This window comes from Muscardinus avellanarius, assembly GCF_963383645.1.
Source record: "Muscardinus avellanarius genome assembly, chromosome: 2".
Lineage (NCBI taxonomy): Eukaryota > Metazoa > Chordata > Mammalia > Rodentia > Gliridae > Muscardinus > Muscardinus avellanarius.
The window spans coordinates 145,704,611-145,718,012 of NC_137787.1; the positions used below are offsets into that span (position 1 = coordinate 145,704,611).

Sequence of the window (13,402 nt, forward strand, 5' to 3'; positions counted from 1 at the left end):
CTCAGAGCGGAGTTCAAAACCAGAGAAGAAATACGCCGCATCACGGCCAAGGGCGTGGCAGTGGTGCCATATTGCCAGTGGCGGCAGCAGCGAATCCACCGAGTTCACTACAGCTCCATCAGCGCACTCAACAACCGTGAGTCAAATTGCGGCCCCTAGGGGAGAAATCCCAGTATTGCACTCCCAGGGAGTTGCGCAGATAGTCTCCCTGGGTCGGAGATTTTAGCAGTGCAGCCCAGTGGGGGAGTGGCAGTGGCAGAGATATCATACCATAGTCACAACTCCCTGCTGGAGAACGCCCAACTTGGCACCCCCCATGGTCTAAGCAGCCTCGATTGACTCCCTGGGTCTGAGACTTTGTGATACAACCCAGTAAAGGAGTAGTGGTGACTGAGATACCACAGACTCGAGATCCAGAGCATCTTAAGTGAACTCGTAGTGACTCAGGGAAGAACCCAGAGAAGGCACAAACTTCCAAAATAATGGGAAAGAGAAATAACAATGGAGCAGTGAATGCCAACAACCCCACAACATCAGAATCTGATAACACAGAAATCCAAAGATCTCTAGAAGATCAAATTAGGAAAATAACTTTAGAAATAATAGAGGACTTTCGAAAAGAATTTAGAGAGAGTCAAAAAGAGATAAAGGATGCAATTAATGAAGTAAAGGCCTCAATTCAAAGTATAAACAATAGATTAGACCACATGGAGAATAGAATCTCGCTTCTTGAAGATGATCATTCTAAAAATGAACGCACAGTTTCTAAATTAGAAAAAAAAAAAAACCCGACAGCAGGAATCTGACATTGAAGAAATATGGGCCCATTTCAAGAGAGCTAACCTAAGAATAATTGGAATAGAGGAGGGAAAAGAAGGTGAAACCAAAGGGATCAACAATCTCTTCAAGGAAGTAATAGCAGAAAATTTTCCAAACATAGAGCAAGAGGTTGATACACAGGTCCAGGAAACTTATAGAACTCCCTTTAGACAGGATCAGAGAAGAGGATCCCCACGCCACATAATTGTCAAAATGACTAATGTGGAAGCCAAGGAGAGAATCTTAAAGGCAACAAAAACAAAAGGCCACGTGACATACAGAGGCAAACCAATTAGAATCACTCCAGACTTCCCAAACCAAGTTATGAAAGCCAGAAGGGCTTGGAGTAACATATTCCAAACTCTGAAAGAAAACAACTTCCAGCCAAAATTTTCCTACCCAGAAAAACTATCCTTCAAATTAGATGGGGAAATAAGAAGCTTCCATGACAAACAGCAACTGAAGGAATTTATGTCTTCAAAACCAGCGCTAGAGAAAATACTCAAGGAGATTAACTGCAAAGAGGAAATGGGTAATACACGCCAGAACCAAAGAAACAAGAATTCCCATCCAGCAGACAACTAAGCAAAGAAGAATAAACAGTATCTCAAACAGAAATAAGATCTTAACATGTTGGGAATTAAAAATTATCTCTCTATAATCACACTGAATGTAAATGGCCTCAACTCCCCAATAAAAAGACATAAAGTGGCAAAATGGATTAAAAGCCAGAATCCATCCATCTGCTGCTTACAAGAAACACACCTTACAAGTAAAGATAGGAACAAACTCAAGGTAAAGGGCTGGAGCAAGGTAATCCATGCTAATGGTACTCGAAGACAAGCAGGAGTAGCATCTATGATATCAGACAAGTTAGACTTCAAACCCAAACTTATTAGAAGAGACAAAGAAGGTCACATTTTACTGGTAAAAGGAATAGTCCAGCAAGAGGAAATAACAATAATCAACATCTATGCCCCAAACATAGGGGCAGCTACTTTCATAAATCAAACTCTTTGTGACATGAAGTCACACATAAATCCCAACACAATAATACTGGGAGACTTCAACACACCTCTCACAATACTAGACCGATCTTCCAGACAAAGGGTCAGTAAAGATGTCTCAGAACTAAAGAACACCATTAACCAAATAGACCTGTTGGACACATATAGAATATTTCACCCAACTACAACAGAGTTTACATTCTTCTCAGCTGCTCATGGAACCTTCTCCAAAATAGATCACATCCTGGGACACAAAATGAGCACTAGCAAATTTAAAAAATGTTACATACTTCCCTGTGTCATTGCAGACCATAATGGAATAAAACTAGAAATCAACTATAAGAAGACCCAGAGAAACAACATAAACATGTGGAGACTGAACACCATACTTCTGAATGAAGAATGGGTCATAGAAGATGTAAGAGGTGAAATCAAGAAATTTCTAGAAACAAATGAAAATAAAGAAACAACATATCAAAACCTCTGGGACACTTTGAAGGCAGTATTAAGAGGAAAATTTATAGCACTGAGTGCTCACATAAGAAAAACAGAAAATCTTCAAATAAATAGCCTTACGACACACCTCAAAGCCCTTGAAAAGCAGGAATAATTGAACCCCAAAGCCAGCAGAAGACGGGAAATTATTAAAATTAGAGCAGAAATTAACGAAATAGAGAATAAAAAAACAATATAGAAAATCAACAAAACCAAAAGCTGGTTCCTTGAAAAAATTAACAAGATTGATAAACCACTAGCCAACCTAACTAAAAAAAAGAGAAAATCAACCCAAATTATGAAGATAAGGGATGAAAAAGGAGACATTACTACTGACAGTGTAGAAATCCAGAGGATTATCAGAAACTACTTTGAAAAACTATACTCCAACAAAATGGAAAATCTGGAGGAAATCGACAACTTCCTAGATAAATACAACCTTCCTAAACTGAGTCAAGAAGATATAGAACACTTAAACCAACCAATAATAATCAAAGAGATTGAAATAGCAATAAAGAGCTTACCATCAAAGAAAAGCCCAGGACCAGATGGTTTCCCAAGTGAATTCTATAAAACCTTTATAGGAGAACTAATCCCAATACTACTCAAACTATTTTGGGAAATAGAAAAAACCGGGACTCTCCCAAATACATTCTATGAAGCCAACATCACACTAATACCCAAACCGAATAAAGACAGTTCAAGGAAGGAAAACTACAGGCCTATATCTCTGATGAACTTGGATGCAAAACTATGAAACAAATACTAGCAACATGCATTCAAAACCACATCAAGAAAATCATTCACCATGACCAGGTAGGATTCATCCCAGGGATGCAAGGCTGGTTCAATATATGAAAATCAATCCATGTAATTCATCATATAAACAGAATCCAAGACAAAAACCATATGAGCATCTCAATAGATGCTGAAAAAGCATTTGATAAAATCCAACATCCATTTATGATAAAAACACTGCAGAGAATTGGAATAGAAGGAACATATCTCAACATTATTAAGGCAATCTACAATAAGCCCACTGCCAACATCATATTAAATGGGGAAAAACTTCAAGAATTCCCCCTAAAAACTGGAACGAGACAAGGATGTCCACTATCACCACTTCTCTTCAATATAGTACTAGAGACTCTAGCCAGAGCAATAAGGCAAGAAAAGGAAATCAAAGGAGTACAAATAGGAAAAGAAGAACTTAAGGTTTCACTATTTGCAGATGACATGATACTATATTTAGAAAACCCAACAAACTCAACCAAAAGGCTTATAGAACTGATCAACAAATTTAGCAAGGTATCTGGATACAAAATCAATCTTAAAAAATCAGAAGCTTTCCTGTACACCAACCATAAATCCACTGAAAAAGAAATTCAGAAAACACTTCCACTCAGGATCTCCCACAAAAAAATAAAATACCTAGGAATAAACTTGACCAAGGAGGTAAAAGATCTCTACAAAGAAAATTATAAAACACTGAAAAAAGAAATCGAAGAAGATCTTAGAAGATGGAAAGATCTTCCATGTTCATGGATTGGCAGAATAAATATCATTAAAATGGCCATCCTCCCAAAAGTGATCTACAGATTTAATGCAATGCCCATTAAACTACCAAGATCATTCCTCACAGATATAGAAAAACCGGTCCTTAAATTTATCTGGAATAACAAAAAGCCCAGAATAGCCAAGGTAGTTCTCAGCAACAAAAACCATGCAGGAGGAATCACAATACCTGACTTTAAACTATACTACAAAGCCATTGTAATAAAAACAGCATGGTACTGGCAAAAGAACAGATATATAGACCAATGGAGCAGAATAGAAGACCCAGAAACAAGTCCACACACTTTCAGCCAATTGATTTTTGACAAAGAGGCCAAAAACATACACTGGAAAAAAGATAGCCTCTTCAACAAATGGTGTTGGCAAAACTGGTTAACCATATGCAGAAAATTGGATGTGAATCCCACTTTTTCACCCTGTACAAAAGTCAACTCACGATGGACCAAAGACTTGGAAATTAAACCAGAGACTTTGAAGCTCCTTGAAGAGGGCATAGGTCCAACACTACAACACATAGGCACAGACAAACATTTCCTCAACAAGACCCCAAAGGCACAACAAATTAAAAGGAGAATCAATACATGGGATTGCATGAAACTGAAGAGCTTCTGTTCAGCAAAGGAAACTATCAAGAATCTCAATCGAGAGCCAAAAGAATGGGAGAAGATTTTTGCCACCTACACCACTGATAGGGACTAATATCTAGAATATACAGAGAACTCAAGAAACTCAACACTAAGAAAACAAAGCATCCAATAACAAAATGGGCAAATGAACTAAATAGACACTTCACAAAAGAAGAAATTCAAATGGCCAATAAATGCATGAAAAAATGCTCAACATCACTGGCAATCAGAGAGATGCAAATCAAAACTACCCTGAGATTTCACCTAACTCCAACTAGAATGGCCATCGTTCAAAACACAAACAACAACAGATGCTGGCGAGGATGTGGAGAAGTGGGAACTCTAAGACATTGTTGGTGGGATTGCAAATTAGTGCAACCACTTTGGAAAACAGTATGGAGAATCCTCAGAAGAATGAGAACAAATCTACCATTTGATCCAGCAATACCACTGTTGGGTATCTACCCAAAAGAAAAGAAACCAAACTACCAAACTAATGCATGTGTATCTATGTTCATAGCTGCACAATTCACCATAGCCAAACTATGGAACCAGCCAAGATGTCCATCAACAGATGAATGGATTACAAAACTGTGGGATATGTACACAATGGAATTTTACTCAGCCATCAAAAAAAAACTCAATTACATCATTTTCAGGGAAATGGATGGAACTGGAGGACATTATGCTAAGTGAGATTAGTCAGGCACAAAAAATAAGAAATCAGATGCTTTCCCTAATATGTGAGAGTTAGGGAGAAAAGAGGAACAAACAAGACAACCTAAAGGAGGAGAAATGAGGGGGGGAAGAGGAAAATCCCTAAAGCTCACAATGTACTTAAACATATCGAAGTCAATCACTAAGCCAAGCAAGGGAGGGAGGGACGGGGAGGGAATGGGGTGGGATTTGGGTAGGGGTTAAATCAGCGATGAGTACATGTTTGTACACACAAGTTTTTTACCCCAATAAGTTATATGAATATAATGCACCAATTAAAAAAAAATAGGGCTGGGAGTGTAGCTTGGAGGTAGAATGCCTGTTTCATCCCCAGTACCGCAAAAACAAAACAAAACAAAACAAAACAAAACTAAAACAAAAACAAAAAAAATCACTGTGAAGCCAGGCATGGTGGCACACAGTTGTAATCCCAGTACTTGGGAGGCTGAGATAGGTGGATTGCACAGGTTCGAAGCTAGCCTCAGCAGTTTAGTGAGACCCTGTTTCCAAATAAAATAAAATATAAAATAGGCCTGAGAGTGTAGTCCAAAGGTAGAAGGCCCCTGGGTTCCATTCCCAGTATAGGGGCGGGGGTGTCACTGTACTGCTACAATTAAAAGAATAATTTGCATCATAATTTGAACAGTGTACCCCATTTTCATAAAGCTTAACTAAACTAGGAATCTGAGTAAATTTTTCACTAAAACCCTGTGCTTCAGCAGGACGTGATGGTGTATGCTTGTAAGCCTAGTCCTTGGGAGGCTGAGGCAGGAGGATTATGCAGGCTTAAAGCCAGCCTCAGCTACCCAGTGAGGCTCTTAGCAATTTAGTGAGACCCTGTTTCCAAATAAAATATAAAATAGGTCTAGGAGTGTAGCATGCAGGTAGAAAGCCCCTGGGTACCACAAACAAAACAAAACAAAACCCTGTGTTTCATTAAAACTAGAATAAAGAGCTGGGCGTGGTGGCGCACGCTTGTAATCCCAGCATTTGGGAGGCTGAGACAGGAGGATCGCAGTTCGCGGCCAGCCTCAGCTACTTAGTGAAGCCCTCCACAACTTAGTGAGACCCTGTTTCAAAATAAAGAATAAAAAATAGGGCTGGGGTGTATATAGCTCGGAGGTAGAATGTCCCTAGGTTCCATCCCCAGTACCACAAACAAACAAACAAACAAACAAACAAACAACAAAACTAGAATAAAGACAGAAGTAGCAAGAAATTGGTACTAATCTGTAAGAAAATGTAATTTATAGATTTACATTTAGGCTATTTAGAAGTTTGTGTTTAACATCTTAAGAGATAGTTCTTAATGCATTACGACCTTATCAAAAATCATAAAGAGGCCGGGCGTGGTGGCGCATGCTTGTAATCCCCACGCTTGGGAGGCAGAGACAGGAGGATCACGCAGGTTCGAAGCCAGCCATGCGCGCTGGCTTAAGAGACCCTGTTTCCAAATAAAAATGTAAAAATAGGTCTGGGAGTGTAGCCCGGAGGTAGAAGGGCTTCCAGGAACCCCAGTGCCACCAAAAACTAAAAAAAAAAAACCAAACAAACAAACAAAAAAACATAAAGATTTTAAGAAGTATCAGCTCTTATGCAATTATTATTATTATTATTATTATTATTATTATTATTATTATTATTATTTTGTGGTACTGGGGTTCCTGGAAGCCCTTCTACCTCCAGGCTACACTCACAGACCTATTTTATATATATTTTTTAATTTGGAAACAGGGTCTCTTAAGCCAGCGCGGCTGGCTTCGAACCTGCGCGATCCTCCTGTCTCCGCCTCCCAAGCACGGGGATTACAAGCGTGCGCTGCTGCAATAAATGTTTTCTGTGACATTAACATTGAAAATACCAGCAATCTCCTTCTTCATTCTTTGTGTGTATGGGGGGACTGGGGTATTCAGTACATTCTACCCAGAGGCATTTTGCTTGGTTACACCCATGTACAGGGATTACAAGCATGCACCACCATACCTGGCTCTTTCTTCATTTTTTACTTCTTTTTGTTTTTGTGGTACTGGGGGTGGAACCCAGGGGCTCTTCTACCTCTGGCCTATACTCCCAGACCTATTTTACACTTTATTTGGAAACAGGGTCTCACTAAGTTGCTGAGAGCCTCACTAAGTAGCTGAGGCTGGCTTTGAACCTGCACAATCCTCCTGTCTCAGCCTCTCAAGCTCTGGGTTAACAAGTGTGGGCTACCACGTCTGGCTTTTTCTTTATTTTTTTTATTTTTTTATTTTTTTATTTTTTATTTTATTTTTTGGTGGTACTGGGGTTCCTGGAAGCCCTTCTACCTCCGGGCTATACTCCCAGACCTCTTTTTACATTTTTTATATTTGGAAACAGGGTCTCCTAAGCCAGCGCGCGCGGCTGGCTTCGAACCTGCGTGATCCTCCTGTCTCTGCCTCCCAAGCGCGGGGATTACAAGCGTGCGCCACCACGCCCGGGTTTTTTATTTTTTAATAAACACACATTTACTCAAGCTTCAGACCACTCTTTTCCTCCCCGCAAACTGTTATTTTGGCACTTTTAATAGAATGCCTGGTTATGTAATTATGAAGGCAAGATTAGTTTTCTAGTATTAATACCATAAATCTGTTTTGTGTATGTGTGTGTGGTACCGGGGATGAAACCCAGGGGCATTCTACCTCCTAGCTACACCCCCAACCCTATTTTTTATTTTTTTATTTTGAAACATGGTCTCACTGAGTTGCAAAGGGCCTCATTAAGTAGTAGCTGAGGCTGTCCATGAACCACGATCCTCCTGTTTCAACCTCCCAAATGCTGGGATTACAAGCATGCACCACCACCCCTGGCTCAGGCTGGGTTTTTTAAAAAATCACAATTTACTAATACAAAAGTAGGCTTATAAACTACTTTATTATAAAAGGAAACAGATCTTAGTATATAATAATTATAGACAATAGAGTATTCAGAAAGGTTCAAATTGATCACTATGAAAATATACCTCACTGAAATATACTTACTTATAAAAACATATTGCCTTTGCCATGTGAAAATCTGGTGTTTAGTTCTCTAGATTTCTTTATTAGGGCTTTTTTCTGAGCTTCATCAAACCGGTTAACCTTGAGATCCTTATCACGGTCAAATGGCACTCTCTCTTGGGGCTTACTTTTATCTTCAGCAGCCTTACTCTTTAATTTTCTATTATGAATGTCCATAAGAGATTTTGATCTTTTTGATTCCTGGGGAAAACAGGAGAGCAGAAATAAAAACTTAGCTTATATAGATTACTGACAGCATATGAGTATGAAACAGAATAACTAGGTAACAACAGTGCACATTAAGGGGGATATTTACAAACCCAACGGGATTTCCCAAATACAAGAAAGCATCTGTGAAAAGAAAAAAATGTGTCAAGCATTTCAGATTCTTTGTTTTTGACAAATTGAAGGAGGTAAAGATAAGCCTCCAAGTATTGCCAAGAAAAATTAGTCTATCAAAATATACAGCATGGGGTAGTAAAGAACTTAAATGCAGAAGAAAACTTGGGTTGCAATGACCATTATCCTCCTTCAACAATGGTAATATGGCAAGTATTTAAACCTTCATTTTCTTAGCTGCGAAGTGGGAGCAGTCATATTAATGACTTCCAAAAATTTGGGTGAGGGATGAGTTCAATAATCTAATGAACACAAAGGATTTAGTACAGCATCTGATATATACAATCATTTGATCAATGCTGTGTTTCATTAATTCAGCATTTATTCTACTGTAATTTTCACAATATCTCTATAAATAAAATGGTATTACTCTGATTATAAAAATTTGGAAAAGCCAGGTATGGTGGTGCATGCCTGTAATCCCAGTATTTGGGAGGCTGAGACAGGATTGCAGGTTGGTGGCCAGCCTCAGCTACTTAGTGAGGCCCTCTGCAATTTAGTGAGACCCTGTTTCAAAATAAAGAATAAATAATAGGGCTGGGGGTATTGCTCAGAGGCAGAATGCCCCTGAGTTCAATCCCCAATACCACAATAAATAAATAAATAAATAAATAAATAAATAGACAGAATGAAGAAAATGGGACCAATGTGAAAAACATTATCAAAGGAGGTCCTAATAAGTTGACAGTTGAAAAATCATTAGTAATTTTTGTTAATATGAAGGTTAAGAAAATAAATCAAATTGTTCAAATAACTGGATGATATCACTATAACAAAGTGTGTTCTATTTCCATTTATGTGTTTATTACTTCTTTTTTGTGGTACTGGGGTAGAACCCAGGGGCTTTTCTACCTCTGGGCTATACTCCGAGAACGTTTTTTATACTTTATTTGGAAACAGGGCCTCACTAAGTAGCTGAGGATGGCTTCAAACCTGGGTGATCCTCCTGTCTCAGCCTCCCAAGTGCTGGGATTATAAGCATGCATCACCACACCTGGCTCTTTATTACTTCTTTATGTAAACATGTTTTCTTTTTTTTTTTTTTTTCTTCTTCAGTACTGGGATGGAACCCAAGGGCATTCTACCTCCAAGCTACACCCCTAGTCCCTATTTTTTTTTTTTTTTTTTTTAATGGTACTGAGGATGGAACCCAGGGGCCTTCTACCTTTAGGCTACACTCCCAGACCTCTTTTATATTTTATTTGGATATAAGGATATAAGGTCTCACTAAGTTGCTGAGAGCCTCTCTAAAATAGCTGAGGCTGGCTCTGAACCTGCGTGATCCTTCTGTCTCATCCTCCTAAGCACTGAGATTACAAGAGTAAGCTACCACGCCTGGCTCTCCCAGCCCTATTTTTTAGTCTTTATTTTAAAACAGGGTCTCACTGAGTTGCAAGTGCCTCACTAAGTAGCTGAGGCTGGCTAAGAACCGAGACCCTCCTGTCTCAGCCTCCCAAACGCGTGGATTACAAGCATGTGCCACCATGGCTGGCTGACCCTTTTGTGTGTGTGGTACTGAGGATTGAACCTAGGGAGATTCTACCTCTCAGCTACACTCTCAGCATGATTTTATTCTTTTGAAACAGGGTCTCACTAAGCTACAGAGGGCTTCACTAAATTTCTGTGGCTTGTTGTGAATCTTCTATCCTTCTAAGTACTAGGATTAAAAGCATGTGCCTCCATGCCAGGCTTAAACATGTTTTTGTAACTCTTACAACTATAAGTGCACACAAAAGCACACAACTGAGGCTGAAACCTTATTCTAGTAATGAGTCATCCAAAGACTAGTAACTAATTGGAAAAAGATCTTTCATTAAGAGATAAGTTATATTTATACTTTTACTTTTTATGTTTAATAATTAGTTTTCATTGGTTGGTGTAGTAGTGCATGCCTGTAATTCTAGTACTTGGGAGGCTGAGACAGGAGGTTTTAAGGTTGGAAGCCAGCCTCAGCAACTTTGCCAGGCTCTCAGAAACATAGTGAGACCCTGTTTCAACACACACACACACACACACACACACACACACACACACACACACACAAAATAAAATTAAAAAAAAAATAAAAATAAATAAATAGGGCCCAGAGAGTGTAGCCCACACATAGAAGGCGCCTTGATTCCATTCTTAGGACCAAAAAAATCAAAACAAACAAACAAAAAATAACTTTTAAAAGTTTATACTATATTTCCATTATTTTGGTCAACTGAAATTACAACTTAATCCAAAAGAAAATACTGTTAATATTTAAAGATTTAGACATGAGAAATATTTTGGTTATAGTGAAATATGGTTTACCAATATTGTAAAAGACTTCCAAGTAAGAAAGTAAATTTTATTACAATATGAAATTCTGTAGCAAAAGAGAAGTGAAATTGTGAATTCAAAGAGAAAGAAAGTTCATATGCAGTAACGCAGCTGTTCTCGGAAGTGCTTGTTCATACATGTCCTTTCAAGGACTATACTAGACATGGAATTTCTATGGCATTTAAGATTCCATTTGCAGCATTTGATATAATTTGCAATATATTTCTGCTTTGGCAACTATGACAAAAATTTTTAAACATCAAGTAAAAAATATATAATTTCTCCAATTTATTTTAGGAGATAACAAACAAAAGTACTTGAAGACCACTGGCCTGCCTCCCTGACTGGCTGAAAAGGCACCCAGATGCCTGAGCCCATCACATACTAAGTGAATCAAACTGCGGGGGCCCGCCGCAGGAACTTGTGCTTTCCCACCCATGTCCTGATGCTGAGACCCAGGAGGTGGAACCACCGTGCATGTCGCTCTTTCTAGCAGTTTGATATTAATAGAAGAGGGGATGCCAACACAAAGGGGAAGGGGAGTAGGGTTAATTATAGGATGGGAAGCCCTATGTGTCATATAAATATAAGATAGATGTATGTCTAAATGTAATAAAACTGTACTACAAAAACTTGATGTTCCTTTCCCTGTACCCATGTTGTTCCCTGCAGATAATAAATAGCTCCTTAATAATATAATAGAACAAGGAAGGTTGAAAGGCTAATAAAAGTTGGAAGGGGAAGGACTGAAGACACAGACAAAACTGGAGAAACAGAGAATAAAGTTTGGGGCAGAGGCATGAAGATGTGAAAAAATGGAGTGGGAGTGGCTGTTAATTTACCTAAAGCCACCACTGAGGAAGATGATTTAACTGATGAGTAAAACTGTATAAAAGGTAATAAAAAGCAAGCAAAAATGGAGAAATAAAGATGGCAGGGTTCAGTTTACTGATTCCCTAAACTAGTAAATTAAACACAGTGACAGGGGAATACATTAAACTACTAGACTATTAGACTCAATTCAAGCAATTCAAGTGCCAAAATCTATGATAAAAGAAATTAATTTTTAGGCCAGTTATTACAGATGTGCTACGGTTGGTCTTCAGTATATTCTGAACCTTTGGCACAGAGCATCAAACTAGTGCTAAACTCTTAAAAAATATAAAAATACCTAGAAGCAGTTGCTTCGCTGAAAATCATAAGCTGAAAGGCAATTCATATAGAAATTAATTTTTTACTATAGTATTACCAACTTCCTGTCACTTAACAAAATGTTTTTCTTTTTTTAACAATTTACAAAATTTAAAGCAATATTTAAATTTTGCTTTAAACTGAGGATGGAACCCAGGAGTATTCTGCCTTTGAACTATACCCCTAGCCCTATTTTTTATTCCTTATTTGAAACAGGGTCTCACTGAGCTGTAAAGGACCTCACTAAGTAGTAGTTGTGGCTGGCTGCAACTATGATCCTCCTGTCTCAGCCTCCCAAATGCTGGGATTACAAGCATGAGCCACCACAGCCGGCTTAAAGCAATATATTTGGATTGGGATACTTTAAATAGCTTAAAAGAAAAAAAAGAAAAAGAAATAACAACAACAACAACAACAACAACAAATCTCATGCTTAATATCTAATCGATTGGTTTTTATTCTGTCTTTCTGGTAGTAATTTAAAGAGTATTCAAAAGCTGAGGGTTGCCGGGCGTGGTGGCGCATGCTTGTAATCCCAGCGCTTGGGAGGCTGAGACACAAGGATCATGCAGGTTCGAAGCCAGCCTCAGATACTTGGTGAGACCCTGTTTTCAAATAAAATAGAAAATAGGTCTGGGCGTGTAGCCTGAAGGTAGAAAGCCTCTAGGTTCCATCCCTAGCAGCAGCAGCAGCAGCAGCAGCAGCAGAAGAAGAAGAAGAAGAAGAAGAAGAAGAAGAAGAAGAAGAAGAGGAGGAGGAGGAGGAGGAGGAGGAGGAGGAGGAGGAGGAGGAAGAAGAAGAAGAAGAAGAAGAAGAAGAAGAAGAAGAAGAAGAAGAAGAAGAAGAAGAAGAAGAAGAAGAAGAAGAAGGCGGCGGCGGCGGCTGAGGGTTAGGGGTTAGAGAGTAGTTTAGTCTTAAGACTTCATTAATATTTTGAAGAGTAAATCTCATAATCAGTAACTAAGATTTCACTGTAAGATTAGAACCATGATTTTTAGATGCATATTTTTACATGTCTTCCTAAATGCATTTATTAATTAGAGTAAAATATTTGTTTTTAACTTTTTTCTTTTAAGATAAATTTACATACAATGAAATGGACAAATTTTAAGTATACATTCACTGAATTTTATGCTTCAAATTCCAATCAAGATCTAAAACATTTTCATCCCCCCCAGAAAGCTGTTAATGCTGCTCTTTGGCAAGTCCTCCACCCCTACTCCAACAATACCACGCTCATCTTCTCCAC

At 38.5% G+C, this 13,402-nt stretch overlaps 1 protein-coding gene across 2 annotated transcripts in view; it reads right to left on the minus strand.

The window, feature by feature from the left end:
* Positions 1 to 8,238: 8,238 nt before the first annotated feature.
* GPALPP1 (GPALPP motifs containing 1) overlaps positions 8,239 to 13,402 on the minus strand; it is a gene marked incomplete at both ends in the record, with an annotated part of 32,302 nt that continues 27,138 nt past the window's right edge. For both annotated transcript variants that reach the window (XM_080689238.1, XM_080689237.1), the window contains one exon: positions 8,239 to 8,457. In XM_080689238.1, coding sequence (XP_080545364.1) covers positions 8,239 to 8,457 — 219 coding nt within the window. The remainder of the gene's footprint in view (positions 8,458 to 13,402) is intronic.